The following is a 13,431-nucleotide window of genomic DNA, read 5'->3' on the forward strand; positions in this document are numbered from 1 at the left end:
GCGACGGAGGCCATGTCCCTCGACTGGAAGAGATGGAACCGGATTTACCTGTTCCCTCCAACCAATCTCCTAATGAAGGTCCTCAATAGGCAGAGATCCTTCCGAGGAACGGCAGCTCTAGTGGCTCCCAAGTGGCCCAAGAGCAACTGGTTCCCCCTGGTAATGGAACTGAAGCTGAGGTTGGTCCCTCTACCGAACCCAGCACTATCTCAACAGGTACAGAAGTCGACTGTCTTCGCTTCATCACAGAGAACCCAAAACCTTCATCTCATGATTTTCTCACCTTAGCAGTTAAGAAAAGATTTGGGATCTCAAAAGGCAGTATAGACTTCTTAGAAGAATACAAGTCTAAGTCAACCAGAAGACAATATGAATCGTCTTGAAAAAAGTGGGTTGCCTTCGTCAAAGCAAAAGGACCGAAAGAAATCTCAATGGACTTTTGCCTGTACCTTCATAAACAAGGTCTGGCAGCCAACGCGATAACTACGTGTAAGTCGGCTCTGACTAGACCTCTTCTATACGCCTTCCAAGTGGACCTGTCGAACGAAATCTTTAACAAGATCCCAAAGGCATGTGCTAGACTTAGGCTTGCAGCTCCTCCGAAGCCCATTTCATGGTCCTTGGACAAGGTCCTACATTATGCTTCAACAGTAAACAATGAAGATTGCTCTCTAACTCAAAAAGTTATTTTCCTGTTCGCTATAGCCTTGGGGGCTAGAGTTAGTGAAATAGTGGCCATCTCCAGAAACGAGGGCCATATTCAGTTCACAGAAGTGGGAGAACTGAATCTTTTTCCTGATCCAACCTTTCTCACTAAGAAAGAGCTACCCACTAAGAGATGGGGTCCCTGGAGAATCTGCCCTCTGAAGGAAGATGTCTCTCTGTGTCCAGTAGAATGTCTAAAGGTCTATCTTCGAAGAACTTCAGACTTCAGGGGAGGACAGCTCTTTAAAGGAGAAACTTCATGATCAAACTTATCCCTAAAACAACTGAGGGCGAAGCTCACCTACTTTATTCGATGAGCGGATCCTGACAGTATGGACTTTGAGCATCTTCGCTCGTACACTGGATGGAAGTCATCCAGAGTCTTCTATAATTTTTATGCAAAGCAAGTTCATGAGTTGAAGCATTTTGTGGTGGCGTCAGGTAGTGTATTTAAACCTGTCGTCTAGTACTGCGATGAACAGTGAATTGATTGGGACTATCAATTACGTGGAAAAGGTGTTGACACCGTCCAGTGCAATACTTTTTAAGTGAGTGTCACCATGGTGACACTAAAGACTGTACAAATTATTTCAGGTGTAGAATTATACAGATAACACTTGTGTCGTGTGTGCTTTACACAGTGTTGATAATGTCCAACATTTACAGAAAACTATATTACAAAATTTTATTAAATTTTCAAATTCCATAGTGGCACTAATCATTTCTTCCCTTTCAGGTAGAAACATTTTTTTCTGTATTATTTTGCATAAATGTATAATTTTCTTTATATATATTAATATATATTACACGTGTTACTTTATATTTAGTTATTTATCTTAAATAAATGTCTATTAATGTGTAATTGCGTCTTATTTTTCCCTACAATTATCACAAATAAAATATAGCCAGAGTTTGCTTGCTTACTTACCTAAGTAAAACCTCATATTATTGTATGTTTATGGACAATAAATATAGCTGATACTTTTGTTCCAACACAATATACAAACCATGAGACTCTTGTATATCTAGTTGATGCTATGTTCATTCATAAAATGTATGCAAACCTTGAGACCTATTTTCTACTGTCTAGTATGACTCTGTCCCAAGGTTAATGCACCTATGAAAATCGACAGATACAGTGCTTTCTAGTAATTCTCTGGTAAACTTCCATCAGGACGACATGGCCTGAGCCCAAAAATCGGATTTTGAGCGAAGGCCTAGGGAAGATCCCTCCCGAAACTACTATATCTGTAGCACCATGCTCAATGCTACAAGGAATAAGCGCCATCTTGGATACTCGTAATAGTACGGGAGGAAGGGTAACCTTGATAACGGCTCCCCTTCTGTTTTCGCCACTCTTCCCTCTCGAAACGAAAACGCTATTCGGGGTGAAGATTGTTATGTGTCGTATCAAGATATACGTCCCCTGATATTATGCGATATCCTTAAGAGAAATTTTAAGGATATTCGCGCCAGGACTTAGAATTCTAGAGACCTAAAGGTCAATTCTCTGGGAATATTACTGTAGCCAAATATCCCTTAGAAAGCTACCAATAGGAACCTTCCATCAGGACGACATGGCTATCTCACCCAAAAATAGATTTTTCGCTTTGCTCAAAATACGCTATTTTGAATTTGCAAAAGTACAATAAGTAAAATAACATTTGTAATAACATCATCTTTACATATACACTGTTAAGAACACTACTTGTAATTCATGTTGGCATGTATTCTAGTCGAGACTGGTCACTTTAGATCAGCTGATGGTAAGATCAGGTGATTGCTTTTACATGTTCCAAGATGGGCTTGCATAGAAAAAAGTTTATTTCATATATATATCATTATTTTTATTGGCCCATTTATTATAAAGATATACCAATAATAAATATAAATTTATTTTATTACTTCTATGTAAATGAATATACAGTAAATAAATATATAGATCTAAGAACTATTTACTTCTTATAGTGACCTTTGCCAACAGAATGTTACTCTAGCTAACTGAATTTAGTCCGGTATATCAGAAGTCTGTAGTAACAGTGTCTGTTGCTATAAGGTTCAACTGTACTTCCCCAATAAACTCTCCAGCATCCATGGCTGGAAACGAACGACTGAACGCGTGGCCCTCCAGGAACTGATGAAAAATGGTGTGGTCTTGTGGGAAGACTCGGTGAAACTGCTGCGGGTTTTTAAAACATGTTTCAATGCTTGGCGGAAACTGCAGTGGTTGGAGGCTTCACGCTCCTCCATTGTGGCCATGCACACGAGATATTGAGTTAATATTGTTGCATCCGTTGTGGCCGAACCCTGAGACAACTCATGGCCATAATTGCACTATGTAGTATTGTATACTAATACCAATATAACAAAAAACTGTTGTTCCTATCCAACAACAGTCGTTGATACTGTAATACATATTACTGTAATATATGTATAGTACTATTTCTACAGTACAGCGTATTCATCTAAGGTAATGACACATCATTCGTAATTGCTTATCATTTTTGGAAGGTTGATTAGCACCTTTCCAACTTATTATATATGCAGCCTACATCTACAATACTGTGAAGTACGGTATTTAGTATACAGTACTGAGAAGAAGTGAATATAACAATACATTATTCTTAAAAATGATGCACTAACAATAGTACAAAGTTCTACTCAGTAGCATATCGTGAAGGATTGTGTAACTCTTGCTGTCATCTCTTTTGAGTGTCACACTAGCTTATTCAGTACAAAACTTTGAATAATAATTACTTATGACATCACTACAGTATTATTATTATTATTATTATTATTATTATTATTATTATTATTATTATTATTACTAGCTAAGCCACAACCCTAGTTGGAAAAGCAAGATGCTATAAGCACAAGGGCTCCAACAGGGAAAAAGAGCCCAATGAGGAAGGGAAATAAGGAAATAAATAAATGATATAAGAAGTAATGAACAATTAAAATAAAATATTTTAAAAACATTAACAAAATTAAAACATATTTCATATAGAAACTATAAAAGGACGTATGTCAGCCTATTCAAAATAAAAACATTTGCTGCAAGTTTGAACTTTTGAAGTTCAACTGATTCAACTACCCGATTAGGAAGATCATTCCCCAACTTGGTCACAGCTGAAATAAAACTTCTAGCGTACTGTGATTAATGTGTAGTATTGAGCCTCATGATGGAGAATTAACTGCATACCTAGTATTACGAACAGGATGGAACTGTCCGGGAGATCTGAATGTAATGATGGTCAGAATTATGAAAAATTTTATGCAACATGAATAATTAACTAATTGAACGACGATGCCAGAGATTAATATCCAGATCAGGAATAAGAAATTCAATATACCGTAAGTTCCTTTCCAACAAATTGAGATGAGAATCAGCAGCTGAAGACCAGACAGGGGAACAATACTTGAAACAAGGTAGAATGAAAGGATTAAAAAACTTCTTAAGAATATATTGATTACCAAAAATCTTGAAAGACTTTCTCTATAAGCTAAATTTTTTTTTTGTGTATTTGAAGAAGACACAGACCTAATGTGTTTCTCAAAAGTAAATTTGCCGTCGAGAATCACACCTAAAATTTGAAAAGTCATACAAAGTTAATGAAGCATTATCAATGCTGAGGTCTGGATGTTGAGGAGCCCCTGTCCTTGACGTACTTACAATCATACCTTGAGTTTTGTTAGGATTCAACTTCATACCCTATAATTTGCACCATGCACTAATTTTAGCTAAATCTCTATTAAGGGATTCACCAACCCCAGATCTACATTCAGGGGATGGAATTGATGCAAAGAGAGTAGCATCATCTGCATATGCAACAAGCTTGTTTTCTAGGCCAAACCACATGTTATGTGTACATGGTACGAAAAGAAATGGGCCAAGAACGCTACCCTGTGGAACACCGGATATCACATTCCTATTCTCACTATGGTGCCCATCAACAACAACTCTGAGATCTATTACTTAAAAAATCAATAATAATGCTAAGAAACAACCCACCCACTCCCAACTGTTTGAGTTTGAAAATAAGGGCCTCACAATTAACACGGTCAAAGGCAGCACTAAAATCAAGGCCAATCATACAAATTTCCTGACCACAATCAAGGGATTTCTGTACAGCATTGGAGATTGTAAGAAGGGCATCACAAGCCTTTACAAAAACCAAATTGCAAACTATGGAATAGATGATTACCTTCAGCAAACCTATTAAGACATTTTGCCAGAAGACGCTCAAAAACTTCAGATAATATGAGAGTTATGGAAATTGGGCGGTAATCAGTGGGACTTGAGCTACCACAAACTCATTTACATAGAGGAGTAACATTACCAATTCTTCAACAAGTGCTAAAAGCTCCTCTTCTTGCTAACTTGCACAAAATAACAGATAACTTTGGAGCTAAGAAATCTGCTGTCTTTATAAAAAACAATAGAAAAATAACATTTTGGTCTACACCTCCATAAGCATCAAGGTCCACCAACAGAGCTTTAATCTCATGAGATCGAAAAGCTAAACTAGTTAGTTTGTCCTCAGGAAAACATGAATGAGGAAGTTCAAGTTTTTCATTACTCTGTTTACTGCCAAAAACATCAGCCAAAAGTGTTGCCTTTTCCTTTGGACAGTGAGTGACTGAGCCATCTGGTTTAAGTAAAGGAGGAACTGTTGCATCTACACCAAAGAGTGCAGATTTAAGGGTAGACCACCATTTATGTTCCTGAGTTGTACCATAAAATTTTCTTTTATGGTTAAATTGTATTCCTTTTCAGTTGAGGCATAAACTCTCTGAGCAAAAGCTTTCTAAAGATGATAAGCCTCCTGCTTCTCTAAATAAGCATGTCTACAATCATCATTGAACCATGGTTTGTCCTTCACTTTGTACCTTAGCACACAAGAAGGGTTATGCCTATCAATTATGTTGACTAGATTCTCATTCAAAGGGACAACAGGATCAACACTACTATACAATTGTGTCCAATTCAATCACAAAAGACCATGCAAAATCCCATTCCAGTTTGCTTGGGATTTCATATAAATTTTATAAGAGTATGATACATCAGGGACAGGCTTCTCAGTCTTCGCTACTAATGAAATCAAGGCATGATCAGATGTCCCGACTGGAGAACCAACCTACCTTGTTATAACGCCAGGGAATTCAGTGTATATGAGGTCCAACCAGTTACCAGACCTTTGAGTAGGTTCACTTATGATTTGCTCACTGCCTGATTCAGAGGCAAAGTCCAAAGCTCTTGAGCTACGGCAATCGGCATGAGAAACAGAATTAACCACTCCGAGTATTTAGTTAACATTTATAAAACTAGAAAAAAGAACAAATACATTTATTAGTAATATATATAAAGTACAGTAATAATTTGGATAAATATTCAAATAAATATTTTTGAGAAAATATTTGTCCAATTAGTGTACTTTCATTATGTAAAATATCCATCTACTATCAGAGATGAAATAAAACCAGCAAAAAAATGTAAGATTCTATCCTTGTTGTAGGCTCAAATTTATGCCAAGTAGTACTGTGCTCATATCAACCAATACAGACCCCTGAAATACCTGGTATTGTTGCTCGATATTTTTCGATAATGGGAATGCTAGTATTAATCAGTAATCTATTGACAGGAAATTACTCTATTCGCCCGCTCGCTTTCCGTCAGAAATATGACTTGTCCCCAGACATATGATGAGACCTCAACACATTAAGGCTTAATTTCTTTTTTATTTAAGTTATGATATATATTATCAATAAAAGTAAATAGCGACTTACCAAGAGAAATTAGTTCATTATTATAAAAATATATATTTATAAGGAAATATTGTGTCCTATTGTATACAGTAAACACACGTTGAGCCCATTGGCTCGACTTGAGTTTTGGGCATGCATGAATAATTTAATTTTTTGGGCATGCACGAATAATTTAATTTTATATAAATAATTGCAACCTTAATATTTATGCATGTCCTATATACCATTTAAAGGCTATTTTTCACATGATATACTAAATTCTTGTATAAAAATCTTTTAATTTGTTTTGTTAGGCCAAAAAAAAAGACATGTTCGTAATTCAACAACGGCTCAATCTTTATTTTATTGATATATATAATTGTATTCATTTCCTATATAAAAAGAATCTATCCTGGCTCTATTCTGTTTCTTAATGCCTTTATTCCTAAGTTACGTATGATACAAAACGTAACCGTAAGTAGGTTGAAAATAGCAAAATTCCACTGTAAAATGTTGGCATTTTTTATGAGTCACACCTGAACAATGACATTTATATTAAGAATATTACATGGCTGTTGAAGATCAACCATTATGACACAATATTCATATGAAATAAATTCCTCAAACAGGTTTTTCTTGATTTTTTTTTTTTAAATATCAATGTTTTTGAAAATACTCTCTGTTAATCATGCAATTTTTAATATTTTTATGCATTGTAAAGAGATTCTGCTTGCATCATGTAAATTTTCAATCATTCTCTGACATAATTACCAAACCAGAAGCTCATATCTTTTGTAGTTTTGTTGTCCTGAAGTGCTCTTAAAAACCTCTCCGCAAATGCACCAACTTTCTTCCTTGGTAAAATTGTTGTTCGCATATTGCTAGTGGACTCTTCAAAACAGCTAGAGGGTTAAAAGTAGCTAGAGACACTTTTCTTACTCCAAAAGGGTGATGTGTAGAGAAGCAAACCTTCTGATTTTTGGTGATTGCCTCCCATCTTTGGATGCATCTCATCTTTAAAGGACAATACATTGTATTCATATAGAAACTAAAAGAAAATTTTTCAAGTAATTTGTATTTTTCCCAACTACAAACCTGAGTCTTAAGCTCAGTCTCTGGGCCAAAGGTCTAAAGTGATGCGATACAGTTGGACAGGCTAATGTCTCCCCCCACCTACCTTCTGCTTACTATTGCACTTATCTTGTTAAAAGTTTCAATGGCTGTTTTAGCTCTCTGAAAACATACTCTTATATAAAGAACTCATTCCATGATTTTGTATAGTTCAGTAAAATATTAAATACTTGGGAAAACTGAGAAATTCTAATACCAAACATTCATTCGTTAATGCCCTCCTCCCCCATATCTAGTTAGAATAAAGTGATAAGTTTTCCAGCATGTCAGCCACCAGTGTTCATTCATTTTAAGGTTAATAGGGAGTTATGGGTGTGCCAGTGATACAAGTCCACTGCTAATCCTATAATTTTTGCATTAGTCAAGCAAAGCTGTGTTTTTTAAAGCTTATTTCTCAACGTCTAGTGCGATAAGTATTGAAATGATAGATGTTATTATTAAAATTCTATTTATAAAAGAACTATTTGATTAAATTTAGTTACAATACATTTATAACAATTATATGTTAGTGTAATGTCATTCTTGATTTTCAGCGTTTCATTCATATTTACAATAATTCATATTTAAATTTATATACTCAGGAGGCAGAGGAACGTGAGTCTTTAGAGCCAAATGAGGAAGGTATTGTTCGCAGATACGGGTACAATTTAGTGTCTCAGACTTCAGATACATCAGGTGTGATATTTTTTTGTATATTTTATGCCTTCTATTGTAATTCTCATTAATTATTTTCCATTGTCCCAATTTTGTAATTAGTGTTTAGTTCTTTCTAATCTGGCAATAACTAATCCTGATCCATCACTAATCGTGCAATAATTTATTATCATAATTTCAAATATTTCCAGTTTGTTGGTGCTAAAGTAAGCTCTTCCATATCATAACTTCTTGCAAAATATATTTAATTTTTGACTGATATAATTCCATTCTTTTATCAGCTGACCATTAGTTCTGGCTGACAATTACTTATCATATTTTATCAATAGTCTCTCACCTTACTGTTCAAACTCTTTTCAATGTCAAGATTATTGGGAAAGGATCCATTGTTTGGATTGGGGTTATTTTCAATACCAGTTGTGGGAGCTTTGGTTGGTTTGCCAACTAGGTGATAATGTTTGAACCAAAGAAATGTCAATTTTCCCATACAGTATTGATATGCAGGACTATCTATTTGAAAAACAGGTCCTCAGGGCCCAAGCTGGACTCAGTTTGGATAGGGCTGTCATCATTCTGTCTGGCTTGCCTGCACCCATGATTATGATGGTGATGATTGTATTTTTGTAATGCTCTTAACCATATCCAGCAAGCTTAGCTCACACTTGAGCCACCGTAATCATGGTGATACTACTGTATAGGTTCATGGTATGGTAGGGAGTGGACATTTGTAGGTTTTCTATCACTGGTGTCATTAGTGAAGGAATTGTTTCCCTGAAAGGTTAATAATGTCTCTTTGCTTGTCAAGACAGTCTAAAATGTATATTCCTCAAAAAAGTGATTAACGCTGATACAGGTTTCCTAACCCCGCTCAGCTACCGGCACTGTTGACAACATTTGCCAGTATGACTAAGGAAAAAAATTGTTAACAATCTTGGCACTAAAGACTACACCAATAATTAATGGGTATTCCCCATTTATATGATGAAGTATAATCATAAATTTCTACCTGAAAAAGAATCCAAAATGGACTTGATTTGGTAAATATGGCAGTGTTCTAAGGGGAAATATCCGTGACCTGCTATCAACCATCCCTTTGGTGAAGAACACTACCTGTAATAGTCAGAAGAACACCTATTACCAATATCATGAGCGTAGTGAGTAATCATTGAAGAACAAATACTCATCTTTAAATAGATTCTTAGTGTGCAGTGTTTGTAGAAATTCACCATAGTATGCTAAGTTTAATTCAACTACTAGGAATTAAGTCTAGCAATAAAAAGCATCAAACAGTATACAATTTTTATTAGACAATCAATTTGAGCAAATTTTAATACAGTTTATATGAACAGCATTCTGATCTAAAATGTACCCCAAAATATATCCCCAATAAAATTCCTTACCCAAGTAAGCATTAGGGGAGACAATTTGTTATATCTAGAACCCCTTAAGAAGGAGATCTTAAGATAAAAATTTTTCCTGTATATGGCTAAATTAAGAATATAGTGTCAAACCCAACCAAAGAAACTGAATTATATTAAACTCGGTTCTAAAATAGGAATAGTATGGCCACATAGGTACACCTATAAAATTCAGAGAAACTAGATTGAATCCTGAAATTTAAGATTTTGAAATTGTTTAATGTAGATCATGAAGCAAAAACCGATAGTTTACTTATTAAAGAAAATAAGCTGGAAGAATGCCCAAGGACGCACATGAGGGCTACGTCGTTGCAGCAGGCTTTATAACACTACAGTACCTGCTGCTACCACAAAATGATGAACTTCCTCCAATTGCTTCATATAATGCTTGAAGAACACCCTGGTGGGCTTCCAACCAGTATAAGCTAGTAAACCTTCGAATGACATATACTGAAAGAAGTTCAGGGATGATGCCACTTTCCTAGGGTCATGACCCAACGGCATGCTAGCCGGGTCTGCTCTTCTTATAAAATAAGCCAATTTTGCTCTCAGTTGTTTCAAAGACAACTCTGATCCGACCATCTCACCTCTAGAGAATTGGCCCTTTTTAACATTTTTCATCCTGTCAAGATATGTCTTTAAACATTGTACTGGACACAGGGTGAGGTCACGTTTGAGGAGAACTATTTTCCGTGGTCCCCAACGTTTAGATGGTAGCTCATTCTTAGCAAAAAAGGTAGGATCAGGGTATAAATTAACGACTCCATTGTCTGTAAATTCTATGTGACCTTCACCTCTAGAGAAAGCCACAATTTCACTAATCTGAGCGCCAGAAGCCATAGCGATTAGGAAAATTACTTTTTTGAGATAAATCTCGTACCGATGCCGTTTGATTGTCAATTTCCGAAACCAGTTGTAAAACTTTATCCAATGACCAGGAGATCGGTCTCGGTGGAACTGCTGGTCTCAACCTGGCGCAAGCTTTCGGAATCTTGTTGAAAAGGTCCGATTTGAAATCTATGTCAAAAGCATATAAAATGGGTCTAGCCAGGGCCGACTTGAACGATGCAATCGTGGAGGGTGCTAAACCTTTCGCATGTAAGTCGATCAGAAAGCCTAAACAAAAATCCATAGAGATAGAAGATGGATTTTTATCTTTCACATATCGAACCCATTTCTTCCACGAAGTTTTATACCGATTCAAGGTTGTGGAAGTTTTATAATTTTCTGCAACTGCCAATTTGTCCCGTTGAATTTTGAATCTTTTTTTCAGGGCTGATGCAAAAAAATCATGAGATTAAGGGCTTTCGTTTTCCAGGATGAAGCAAAGACAGTCTTGCTCTGTACTTCTTGAGACAGACTTGGGCTAGGTAGAGGTACCAGCCTGTGATTCATCTCTGTCACCAAAGGATACCAGTTGCTATTCGGCCATAGAGGAGCAACCAGGGCTGCTGTCCCCCTGAACGATCAAAGCTTGTCCAACACCTTCAAGAGAAGATTGAAGGGTGAGAATACATAAATCTTCTCTCATTGATTCGAATCCATGTTTAACGCATTCATGCCTACCGCCTCTAGATCCACATTTGGTGCCACATAGTTGGGAAGTTTTTTGTTGAGACTCGTTGCAAACAGGTCCACTTGAAGACCTGGGACTACATCCTGCACGAAAGAGAAGGATTTTCCGTCTAGAGACCATTCTGTCTCTAGAGGATGTGTTCGAGATAGAGAGTCTGCCATCACATTCCGAATTCTGTGAAGGTGAGAGTCAGACAGATGCCACCTCTTCCTCTGAGTCAATGAAAAAATGATGATCATTTCATGATTTATTTGAGGGAATCTTGACCCTTGCCTGTTGATGCAATGAACTATTACTTTGCTGTCTAAGACGAGACGGATGTGAATGTTGTTCTTTAATTGAAGTCTTTTTAGGGATAAGAAACTGCCATGGCCCCCAGAATATTGATGTGGAATTGCTTGAATCTCTGGGACCAACGACCTTGCACTTTCTTGAGTGGAGTATGACCCCCCTAACCGTCCAGTGAGGCATCCTTATGTAGAATCACTGCAGGAGGAGGAAAGTGCAACGGAACCGTCTTGGAAAGACTTTTGGCATCTGACCACTGACGGAGTAACCGTCGAAGCAACTCCGGGGTCGTTTTCTGATGATTGTGGAGAGCTATGGAAGCTCTCTTCTTCCAAACCCTGCTTGCATCCTTGAGTCTGATCTTGCGAGAGGGTTTGTTATAGAAACGTACTGAAGTGAGCCCAGAACCCTTTCCTGACAACGTCTGGTGGTCTTTCTCGACTTGATGAAAGACCGAACTGACTGGGCTATTTCCTTCCTCTTGGCAGAAGGAATAGAGAGGGTATGAGTCTTTAGATTCCAATGAATCCCTAACCACTGGAACACCTTAGCTGGGCTCAGTCTTGACTTCTTGAAGTTTATTTGGAATCCTAGATATTGGAGGAATCTCGCCACATATGTTGCTTCCGTGCATTCCCTTGCTGAGGGAGCCCACACGAGCCAGTCGTCTAGGTATGCCGCTACTTGAAGGCCTCTTTCCCTTAATTGTTGAACAACTTCGTCTATAACTTTCGTGAAAATTTTCGGAGCTATGTTGAGCCCAAATGGTATAGCTCTGAATACATAAGCCTTTGTCTCCAGTCTGAAACCAAGGTAGGGGGAGAAGCGTCAACCTATCTGAAGATGCCAATAAGCGTCGGTAAGATCTATAGAGACGGTGTAAGCCCCCCGGGGTAGTAAGGTCCGTATCTGCGAAATAGTCAGCATCTGGAACTTGTCGCACTGGACGAACAGGTTTAGATGGGATAAGTCGAGAATAGTTTGAGGAATAATCGAATCTTTCTTTGGCACGCAGCATAGACAACCTTGAAACTTCATAGATTTCGTGGAACGGATAACTCTCTTCTTCAAGAGGTCCTGCACATATTGTTCCAGATGTGGTGTTGATTTATGGAAAAATCTCTTGATCTTCGGGGGTTGTCTCTTCCATTTCCAGTCTAGACCGCTGGAAATCACGCTCTGTGCCCAAGGACTGAACGCCCACCTTTCCTTGAACAATTTCAGTCTTCCAAATACTGGAGTATCCTCATTGTTTTGGTTGAGGATTTTTGCCCTTAGTTCCCGTTAGTTTGGAGACTCCGACTCCTTGGCTTACGTCCTCTGTTGGACCGGCCTCTACCACCTCTTTCAGTCTTGAGGGGGATGAAAGGACGAGGTCCTTTGTTCAAATCTAGGATTGAATGCCGGGGACTGTGAAGTCACCGGGTGAGAAACAGAGAAAGTATTCTCTGAAGCATTACCTGAAGAAGAGATGAAGGGCCTCCTAAGGTTGAGGGACAACCCCAGGAATAAAGTTCCTTTATAGAGATATTCCCCATCTCTGGAAAAGACTCTTGTTTTCTGCTGCCACTTTATCCAAGATCTCCTTTACTAAATTCTGTGGAAAAAGATATTTACCCCAAACACAAGCGTCGATAAGACGCTTCAGTTTATGGCGAATGGTCCCGGATGCTAAAATATGCATTCTGCAGACTCTTCGAGTCTGAAAAAAGTAAAAAAAGATCTTTCATAAAAGTAGCCATGTGTATCTTGGCCAACAGCGAAAAGACAGGGGCAGCAATGAAATTACCAATCATCATTTCTACAAAGCATTGAAGAGACATCGAAGCTGATAGTCTCTCCCTAGCCTCCAATTCCGCCTTAAGTAGGTGCTCCGGAATCCTCTTCAGTCTTTCATTAAATATCCTTATCTAA

The 13,431-nt window shown here is 37.6% G+C and overlaps 1 protein-coding gene across 4 annotated transcripts in view; it reads left to right on the plus strand.

Moving 5' to 3' along the window:
• Window positions 1–13,431, plus strand: part of LOC137627725 (uncharacterized) — a 245,881-nt gene that overhangs the window by 23,737 nt on the left and 208,713 nt on the right. For all 4 annotated transcript variants that reach the window (XM_068358992.1, XM_068358994.1, XM_068358993.1 and 1 more), the window contains exon 5: window positions 8,163–8,256. In XM_068358992.1, the coding sequence (XP_068215093.1) occupies window positions 8,163–8,256 (94 nt within the window). The remainder of the gene's footprint in view (window positions 1–8,162; window positions 8,257–13,431) is intronic.

This window comes from Palaemon carinicauda, chromosome 35 (assembly GCF_036898095.1).
Source record: "Palaemon carinicauda isolate YSFRI2023 chromosome 35, ASM3689809v2, whole genome shotgun sequence".
Lineage (NCBI taxonomy): Eukaryota > Metazoa > Arthropoda > Malacostraca > Decapoda > Palaemonidae > Palaemon > Palaemon carinicauda.